The sequence below is a fragment of the Ostrinia nubilalis genome, chromosome 4, assembly GCF_963855985.1.
Source record: "Ostrinia nubilalis chromosome 4, ilOstNubi1.1, whole genome shotgun sequence".
Lineage (NCBI taxonomy): Eukaryota > Metazoa > Arthropoda > Insecta > Lepidoptera > Crambidae > Ostrinia > Ostrinia nubilalis.
Window position 1 is genome coordinate 2,165,185 of NC_087091.1, and position 11,132 is coordinate 2,176,316.

The 11,132-nt window shown below is 37.2% G+C and overlaps 1 protein-coding gene across 1 annotated transcript; it reads right to left on the reverse strand.

Annotated features, from left to right (window-relative positions):
* Positions 1–960: 960 nt before the first annotated feature.
* Positions 961–9,645, reverse strand: LOC135088447 (very long chain fatty acid elongase 4-like). The gene is made up of 6 exons (XM_063983259.1): positions 9,453–9,645; positions 5,582–5,650; positions 4,834–5,024; positions 3,521–3,595; positions 2,885–3,184; positions 961–2,267 (listed from the first exon to the last, which is right to left on the reverse strand). Exons 2-6 carry the CDS (start codon positions 5,631–5,633, stop codon positions 2,034–2,036), a joined length of 852 nt encoding a protein of 283 aa, XP_063839329.1. The 5' UTR covers positions 5,634–5,650; positions 9,453–9,645; the 3' UTR covers positions 961–2,033.
* Positions 9,646–11,132: the final 1,487 nt, after the last annotated feature.

The following is an 11,132-nucleotide window of genomic DNA, read 5'->3' on the forward strand; positions in this document are numbered from 1 at the left end:
TTGTGGCGCATAATATTAACTAAAGTTAAATTGATGAACTGATAAGTAGTAAAGAAGGTATGAACGAAAAAATGTGAGTTATATACAATCAGCCTATGAATACAGGTAAAGTCACAAGCAAATGCTAGTAATAAATATATATTCGAAATGTACAAGTAAAGCGCTTTCAAATGATACCAAACACGGCATATTTATCTTAACTTTATTTTTTTACTCTGTATGTTTTGTCCGCTAGAGGGCGCCACATTAGATTTTGTAAAACCCCATATAGCCTATAACCAGCGGTCAATTAAGACGCTTCTAATGATATGTCATTTGTCGAATTTTGATAAGAAGTTTAGAAGTTACGAGGGAACAGATGAACATACATACATACATACATTTTTGCTTTGCCGTAGTCGGGTAAAAATACACTCGACATCAAATAAATCGCACTTCCCGCGACAACCACTTTCAAAGGTATGCATCCCCACTTCCCACCAATATTGGCACCATTTAAAAGTCTAGTTCTAAACTTCACTTCATTAAAGGAAAGGTAAAAACCCCAAAAAAGTGTCTTTAGAAGGATCCAGGGTCACTTCTTCAAAAAATAGGTAGTTACGTTTGAGCCAACTTTTCTGGCTTTAAAACTGTTAAGTTGGGATTAATCCCTATCTATCTGTTAAAGAGGACACGTGTGATCATTATTTGGTTTTATAACCATAAAATTTGGTCTAATTGATCCCAGAGGTGAGCCCAAAGTGAGGTCTTTTTTCAAATCACATTTATGGTACATGTTCATCATTTATTAAGAAATTAAATGTGTTTTTCTTTAAGGATATTTATTGGGCTTTCAAATAACACCAATATTGTTGGGGCACCATGATTGTGTCAGAAAAAAATCTTTAAAGTTCGCGTCGCGGAAGGTGCGGTTTATTTGATGTTGAGTGTATATTGTAAAATAAATTAAATAAAATACAATACTTCTTAACTTTTTATTTTCAACTTGTAAACTATAAATAAGGCTGTGGCGACATAATTCAGTGCCTCTGGTGACACAGTTTCAACAAGTTAAAACATAATAATATATTAATGATTGTAGCTGGAACAAAATACCATCGGATTCAGTATACGGCTACAAAATTTTATACAGTTTACTTTGATGCATTTTGTGGTCGCAGAGTAACAAGATGAAAAGATGTCAAAACAACATAAAAAATAGACAATGTGACAATCGTTGTATTTTTATAAAAATTGCTTTATAAACTTAAAAACCAGGACTTTCAGGAACAAATTCTACTCATAAATTAGTTTTCATATTCATGCATTTTCCCCTGAATCAATCGCTTATTTATTTTTCTCTGTTTTGGATTTGATATTTGCTTGGTTAGTCTAGCACCCTTAAAAAACCTGATACGAAAGCTTTTTATTTTCTGTAATGTCCATGCGGTTTCTTTGTCTCAACATATTAAAATACATACCAACAATTTTATGCTATATGGAACGTGCAGGAACTACAGGTGGCTGGCACTAACCGACAAAAGAGACACTATGACTATTTGATGAAACAGCTAGAATCACAAGGATATTTCCACAGCTACAAGAAAGAATTCTGATTAGCTAGAATATTATTTTTTTCACTAATAAAATTAAGGCTGAGTTGCACCGTCCGACGTCCACCCACAAGATGAACCGATGACAACGTAAAAGTAGCAGGAAGGCGCTAGACGCAGGCCGCTACCAACCGGGTAACTTGGAAAGCATTGATGGAGCCTGTGGACGTCCTATGGCTGAGATGATGATGATGATGAGTTGCACTAACTTACTCTGACCGTAACTTTGACAATAACCCGTGTTTTTGTATGGAGTTTGATAGAATTTCCTAATTCCTAAAGCCTAATTCTTTTTACTTGTTAATAAATGTCCATGTCAACTTCGTTGTTCACGTTCCCTATTATGTTAGATATCTCCTAAACCACATTATCACCCTTTCCTCATATCCTAAAAAGGATTACAAACAGTCTTTAAATTATACATGCTCTGTTATATGAGACTTATTCTGCCTTTTTCGCATTCTCTGTCAATCGGTGAACACCATTAGCGTCACTTTTTAAGCCAGGAGTGGTTTTCTTTGCAGTTTTGGTGTAGCTTTGCCTGTAGAAGTTCAAGAAAAGGAACAAGATGAAAATTGTATTGGCGGTGATGAACAGGGCTATGCCTCTTGATGGCGGACACTCTGATGATCTGACCGTGTAAACGTACTGGAAAACGATCATTACGAATTGTATCTGAAAAGACAGAAAAAAAAATAACTTAAATAAAAATAAAATTTTATAGTAGTAAGTAGGCACATAAACACGTTTCAACTATAGCTTACTCTACCACCGATTCGAGGCAACATAATTATCAACTGGAAAGACGTGTACGGAATACGGAAATAATAATTACGAAATACGGAATTTTAAAAGTGAGCTATAGAGTCAATCCATACATTCATAATTTTAAAAAAACTGAGACTGACTGACTGACTGACTGACTGACTGCAATAGTGATCTATCAACGCACAGCCCAAACCACTGGACGGATCGGGCTGAAATTTGGCATGCAGGTAGATGTTCGGACGTAGGCATCCGCTAAGAAAGAATTTTACGAAACTCCACCTCTAAGGGGATAAAACGAGATCCACGTGTACGAAGTCGCGGGCGACCGCTAGTTCTGATATAGTTCCCCAAAATGAACTAATAATAATATGAAAAATGAAAAAATACGTAGCCTGAAACTGAAATTTCATACATAATGGTTACAAAGTGCCAGTATTGTTGTATTTCGCGTGCATCTGTCGCACGCTATCGATCGTATTGTCCTACTTCTTCTATTTAACTATAAAAATAAAATACATCCTCACCAATTGAATTTTAGTCATGTACTTCTTCCACGATAAGTACTTGGCGAATCTGTCCCCGAACGCGGCGAGGCCGTAATACGTGTACATGAGTACATGGACGAAAGAGTTCAGACAGCCCACGAAGAACAGGAGGTGAGAGGGAAAGTACTTCAGCGTACTCCAAGTACCAATAGCCATAATGGTGTGGTGGTATAGATGCAGGAAGGTGATCTGGCTGTACTTTTTACGAAACACAAAGAAGACTGTGTCAAGGAGTTCTGTCAGTTTTGCGCCGAAGTACCACCAAATGCCCACGAGAACCTGGAAAAGGATAAGAGATTTTATTAACATTAAAGAAATTGAGTTAAAGTCAGTCAGCCAGTCCCAAACTACAGGATGGATTTTTTAACTACGAATACTGTGGAAAATTTCACAAACAAAAATCCTCATTTTTGAAAAGATAGAAACCTTCAGCAAAATGTACGAATATCAGATTTTCCGAAATTACCTATGTTTAGCAGTTGACGTCCTGTGGCTGATATGATGGTGATACAACATCAATGAGTAATGAAGTATTCTGCAGGTGCAACCTGGAGTGTTAGCAATAATACCTACTAACTGTAGTATGATTAATTTTTCAGAATTTATAGAACTCACCTCATTGCGCATATCGTCTCGTTCTATGTAACATGCTGTTGGAAACAGTCCCATCCTGTATATTAGGTATGCGTACTGTAAACAAATAAAAAGTATTGTTTTGATATGTCAATGAAGTTACAAAAAAACTGCTCAAAATTAAAAAAAAGAATTAAATATTTTGCCTAATCACTCGAACCAAACCCGCGACTTCTGGCATAGAAGCACATGAGTAAAGAAACCGAATCTTTACTCATGTGATAGTATAGATCGTTTCATCCACGAAAGCGCCCCATCAGTCTTCCGCTAATGTTTGAGTGTTATCAGTACATGCAAAATTATTCATGAGTGCACACGCACACTAAAATAATGACGCTTGGATTCATCATCATCATCATTTCAGCCACAGGACGTCCACTGCTGAACATAGACCTCCCCCAATGGCTTCCACATCGCACGGTTGGTAGCGGCCTGCATCCAGCGCCTTTCCGCTACCTTTATCAGGTCATCGGTCCACCTTGTGGGTGGACGTCCCACGCTGCGTTTTCCGGTACGTGGGCTCCATTCCAGAACCTTGCTGCCCCATCGGCCGTCAGTTCTGCGTACTATGTGCCCTGCCCACTGCCACTTCAGCTTGCTAATCCGTCGGGCTATGTCAAATGACGAAAGTCTACAACCAATGTGTGTTACCTGTGATGACTTATGGCTCGGAAACGTGGCCCCTCACTATAGGCCTTATACAGAAGCTCAAAGTTGCACAGCGTGCTATGGAGAGGGCTATGCTCGGTGTTTCTTTACGAGATCGAATCAGAAATGAGGAGATCCGTAAACGAACTAAAGTCGCTGACATAGCCCGACGGATTAGCAAGCTGAAGTGGCAGTGGGCAGGGCACATAGTACACTTGGATTGCCCGGATCAAATTCCCTGCACCCCGCGCTTCCCTCAACCAAAAATTGGTGGGGCGCGTCTTCGTGGATGAAATATTACAAATTAAAATAAAATAAAATCATTTATTTGCCAGAATACGGTTACAAATGGTTATAGAGAGAGAAGTTCCCAACATGTTCTATTGTACATACGATGTGCAAATATTACAAAAAAAAATACAGTTATGTTTTTAATATTAAAAAGTAGTATCATTATTATTTGAATGTCATGCAAATGTCAGAAAATGATTATGAATTATTGAAATAACACAATAGATTATAGATGACCCATGCTACACAAACAACTATTACCATAATGATGATCTACGAATATCCTATTTTTGTGAAGATTTCTTAAAGGAGTCGAACCCAGAAATCCAATTTAGTAACAAATTAACAGTAAGTACCTTTATCACCAAAAACACCGATAATACGACTTGCACACCGTTGTACCACACTAAAGCCGTCTTCAGTTTGTACGCCTCTCTCTTCCTCATGAAGGCTGGTCCCACCTTCAGCACGAAAATCAGGTATGCGGCCAGGATCATCAGAACTGGGCCTGGAGACCTCATGAGAGGTAGGTCGTCTACTTCATCGACTGGAAAAATTAAAATCATCGAATCATTCTTTCATCCAGCAGCAATAAGTTTTAAGTACTTATTAGTACTTAGGTATATAAGACAAAATCTTATTAATATCTATGGAAACCCATTAACCTATCTATTTTTAGCTCTTTTACACTTTTGACCTGAACTTTATTAATTACTTTTTATGATTATAAGAAAACATCATTCACTATAGTCATTAATCAAGCAATACATTAGCATAGAAATTACTTACTTGCACAAGTACTATACCAACAATGACAAAAACTAAAAGGATATGAAAATTATGGATAAATAATAAGTTATAATCTCTATAATATTATCCCACTAAAATCATTCTGTAAAAAACTAGCCAAGTCTCGATGGAGCTGCTTGTTTATCTCTAAAAAGTAATGAAATCTAGTCAAATTCGTGGCAAGTATATGGTTCCTTACTGAAATTTCTTTATTTTTATAGTTACAATAATGTTGTGTGACTTGGCCGTTGGGTTGGCCGCAGGGTACATATAACAGTATTTTAATTCAATAATAACAAAATATAAGTTACTTACATTTGCTCTTGCTCAAATCCCACTCGGGGTTTTTCAGTCCAATTGAAGTCATTTTCAAATTCACTATTTCTGTAATAAAAAATAATTGTCAGCAGACTGATTTCTTTTAGTTCTACACAAACACTAAACATCAAGTACGTACGTTCAACATCATTATTGCTATTGCAATTATAATTAATCAGGTTTCGTTACCAATAAATTGGGAATTGAGAATATTTCAATTATGTGGCGCCTAAAATTGGTTTTCCCATTAATTGGGAATTGCTTAATTAGTCAAGTCATCTTTTACTTAAATAACCAGTTGATTGTTAACCAGTTGCGGTTAAGTACTGTAGTGTACTCGGATGTCATTTTTAACATGATGTAAAAGACTTAAATTATCTATCAAAGGCGACAAAAATTACCAAAAAATTGTAATTTTCAATGTTTCTTTTTTATGTTTTAAGCAGCCACTGATAATAAATTTTACTCTTTAAATGTAAACTATCAAGTCGATTGATTTAATTACATATTGCTTACCAATATTATAAGACCTGGTGCCGGGTACAACAAATATTTTGTCAAATTTTAGAACTCGTTACTATAAGTATCTACTTAGATCCTACAGCGAGTCAGCCTACTATATTCAAAATTATTTATTCGACCTCCGACCTTACACTTTAGACAAAAAGTTCACAATCTATTATAAGAATTTATAATTTTGAATAGGTCGTTGAAGGGACGCAAACTGTGCATATACAGGGTGGAATTTTGTAATGCCACCTGGAGGGAAAGTACTCTTAATACTGTAGATAGAAAATTTTACTGAAAGAAAACATTCCTTTATTTTTGAAAAGAAAGAGAACTGCATTCAAAGACTTTCGAAAATTTTTCAAAAATTCACTACCATACATACAATACAATTTTCTGTACATAATTAAAATAATTTAAGATTCCATGGTTTTCCTTTCATTTGATTTATCAACTTTGTTAGAGAGATTTCATCCTTATGCTTAACCCTAACGATCGATGTAATAAAAATACAGGGTGTAATTTTTTACAGATTTTAGTAGGTTCGATTCCCGGGTGTGGCAAGCAATTTTTTGGAAATCTATCAATGCAGTTCTATTTCTATTAAAAAATAAAGGAATGTTTTCTTTGAGAAAAATCTTATATCTACAATATTAAGAGCACTTTCCCTCCAGGTGGCATTACAAAATTCCACCCTGTATAATTATCACAAATTGTTTGTTTGTTTGAACGCACTAATCTCAGGAACTACTGGTCTGATTTTAAAATAATTATTGTGTTGAATAGCACATTTATCGAGAAAGGCTTTGTGCTATAAAACTTCACCCCACAGCCAATAGGGACGGAGCGGTAAAGAAAAATGTTGCAAAAACGGGTAATATTATTCAAACTGTTTTCACTTTTCACGCTTACCAAGTCGCGGGCACAGCTAGTTACACGAAGTCCACAATCTACTATGAGGAATTCATAATTCTGAATAGGTTAAGAGCCGTTGATAGCACGTTTTTATATCACAAATTACAAATAAAAACTGACTCTCTTCCAAAGCAACACAAGAGTATCGACTAGCTGAAAGAAACTAAGTAGTAGACACAGCTGGAACAATATTATTTTTTAACAATAGATTTTAATAACATTATCTTTGTTTCCATGTTATGTGTTATGACTGTAACATCACCAAGATTGTAATAGAAAGGAGATTTAAAATAAACAAAGATTGTTTTTATATGGATACTAGCTTTCCGCCCGCGGCCTTGCCCGGGTCATTCGACGTATTTCACATTGAGCACCCACCCAAACAGCACCCGCACGAATAGCACCTGACCTATTCCACTTAGGTAGAGGACCACCAGCAAACACCTGCTCATAATATCGATAGGTGCTCTAAGTGGAATAGGTCAGGTGCTATTCGTGCGGATTCTATTTGAGCGGGTGCACAAAGTGGAATACGTCAACTGAATTTCGCGCGGGCGAAACCGCGGGCAAAATCTATTGATGACTATTCGTCTTATTAAAGAGATGAGAAGAAGTTAGATCATGAGTTTTGAAGATCATAACACACAACAGCTGAATTCACTACTTTAGCTATCAACTACGAAGAATTCAATTATTATCGTCCTACTCAACCGGTTCCTTGACTACCTATTGTTTGAAACTATTTGAAATGGACTATGCTCTATTAACTTGATAAGGAGCTATGGTGGCCTGCAATAGCAAGAAGTTGGTCGAAAAATATGTGCAATTTTTTTCTGCTAAAATTAGACACAATATTTTTTTTTATGCATAACAAGGCAGGTATTTGACTACAATCGCACCTGGTGTTAAGTGGGATGCAGTCTAGGATGGCACATAATATCTGCCCTGTAAGTGCCTATTCACTCTCGCCTCGATAAGTCCCGGATTATAATCTCCGGGAAAGACAGCAGCTGGCAGCGAATTCCAGTCCCTATAATAGCGGTTCGCATGAGTATTATCTGCATTTCCCGCTATAGCTTATAAATTGTCGTTGGTCGCGCAATAAGGCACGGTTTCCACCAAAGCAGAGCGGTGTGTGGAGATGGGAAGTGATGTGCGGTGCGGAGATGGGAAGTGATGTGTGGCGAAACTGGCAGGCTATTTCCACCAAAGCGGAGCGGAGAAGAGCGGAGCGGTGCGGAGACGAGAGGAGATTTATGAGCATAGCTGACAGTTGTCAGTCTATTGCTATTTATGAATCCACCGCTACGCACATTTCCACACCGTCCGCTCGTCTCCGCTCTTTTCCGCACCGAGCCGCGTCGCACCACGCTGTCAAATTTTATAGAAAAACAAGTGCGCCCAACACTTCTCCACTCTTCTCCACTCAGTCCATTTTCACCAAAGCAGAGCGGAGTAGAGATGTGCAAGTAAAGGAGTCTGATTTTTTTTCAAAAAACTTCTTTGTTCCGCTCCGCACCGTGGTGTAAACCGGCCCTAAGGCTGGTTTTAGAATCACGCTGACGCACGCTGACCGTCAGCGCTGATAGCCGAAATGTATGGAGCGTCGGCGCCGAGCGATCAGCATCACTCAGAACCGTTCCCTTCAATTACATACATATTGATCTGTCAGCGCCGACGATCAGCGTGCGGTCAGCGCGACTCTAAAACCAGCCTAAGAGTTGAGGCTTGCTGATACATCTTGAAAATGATCACGTGAAAGAAGATATGCGGCGGCATATTTCCTAACAACTACACCTCTACAATATTATGTTTACAATGTTTTGTAAAAAATGCATTATTCATATCGGCAGCGTCGTAACGGGATATCCCAAAATAACTTTCTCAATTTTACTAGCTTTAGAAATAAAATAAAATAAATATAATTATCATACTTTTCTTCGAAATGACTGATTTATACAGGATAACAGGGAAACTCGACTTATTCCTTGAAACGGGTTATACTAGAGATCATTAGCAACAAATTATGTCAAGTACCTGCGTAAAAATTAAATAAAATCAACTCTCAATAAGATTTCGTGGTTTTCCTTTCATTTGATTCATCAAGTTGCAGCCTTGTATATTTGACCCTAACGATTGATGCAAAATAAATACAGGGTGTAATTTTAACAGATTTTAGTCGGTTCGATTTCCGGGTATGGCAAGAAAATCGGAAATCTTTAAAGCAGTTTTGATTTAAAAAATGAAGGAATGTTATCTTTGGGTAAAATTTTCTATCTCCAGTATTAAGAGGTAACCTATTTTCCCTTCAGGTGGCATTACAAATTCTACCCTGTGGACATTTTTGAGAGCTTTGTTAATGAAAAGAGAATACATAGTTGTATTAAAAATGTCAGCTTTAAAGCACATTAATTATAACTATAATACTTCCAAAAATAACACTCACCAGATTTAAAACCCCTGTTAATATTCTCCTTCTCTTCCTTTATGCTGTAATAACTTTTACTTAAAATATTTTTTTATTTTCTCAAAATTCACAAAATAAAGTACACCACTGTGCGCCTACGCACGCCACTTCGATGTGTGCAACGCACTGCAGTTATGGCGCCTTATGGAGAGGCTTGCGTGCATTTTGTTAGGTTAATGGTAATCAAGCAATTGTTTATTAAAATAGAATTTTCCCAGGAAGCCGCAGTGTATATTTAATTCTATGCTACAGTCAAAACTCATAATCTGTCAAAACCACTTTTGACTGCAAATATCAGTGGTTTTGACTAAGAAAAATCAGTCAAAAGTGATATTGACCAAGGGCATCAGTTCAAAACACTTTTGACTGACTTTTCCAGTCAAAAGTGATTTTGACCGATTTTGAGTTTGGACTGTAACATATACATATGAATATTAAATGGCCTTTAAACCTAGAGTCTATACTTATACCTATTTTAAATAGAAAATATTTATTTTGATAATTTATTTAAATTTAATAGAATTCGAAACTTAGAGACTGATTTGAAAATCTTTCATCAAGAATCCTGCAATAGTCCTTATCAACATAAGTAGGCAATTTTTAATTCCGCCATTTTCCGTTATTTATAGGTGAAAATAACGGAAAATGTGTACATGAAGTCATTCATTACTTGACCGGGCAGTAGGTATAAAGTTTATTCAATTTTTAGCGACGGTGATTAAATACTGAAATATTGAGATGATGATCAAATGATCGTCATTATTATTATTTCAGCCTAAGGAAATCTACTGCTGATATCTCCATGGACCTCCCAAATGATTAAGCCTAGGCGCAGACCACCGATTTTTTGTCGACCCATAGTATAGTCGGGCAGTTAATCAGTATGGGCAACATGGGCAATGAGGGCTATCGTTTTAGCGCTCACCAGTTAGCGCCACTGTAGAGTAAGGTCCTGTCACTTGCTAGTAGCGAAGACAGTGGCACCAACTGGTGAGCGCTAAAGTGGTAGGAGGACTATCGCAATTGCACTCATCAAGATGGCACCACTGTAGAGTAAGGTCCTGTCAATCGCCAGGGGTGCCAACTGTTAAGTATAAAAACGATAGCCCTCATTGGGCATGTATGGAAGTGCGCGCGCACACTACACCAATTTGGTATCGACCGATTCCTCATACAAATTAGAATCGGGCCCAACTATCGGCCAACTAAAAGTCGATGGTCTGCGCCTAGATAAAAATCAGCCGGTTGGAAGCCCGCACCCAGCGTCTTCGCAGCCTTTATTTGTTAAGCCGTTAGAAAACACTTTTAAAAAAATATTTTTAAAACTTAGATTTTACAAACATAACTCTCCTTCTAGCGCAGTCAGGTAAATACAATAAACTTAGGTTTGATGTGATCTATAAAGATCATCTGTCACCTGGTGGGTGGATGCTATGATTGCCATTTCGCCTCCATTCCAGGAACTTTTTGCGCCATCGGCTGATAGTTCTCCATGCTATATGCCCTATCCGTTACTAGGTTTAGAGCTATGGTCTATTATTTGTAACTGATATCAATTTAAAACTATTTGAAAAAGAATGTAAAAATCAAACATCAGCATCGACTTAGTATCAATTTATTTTGGGTAATGGTCCCAATTCGTTAGTTATGCCGCGCAAC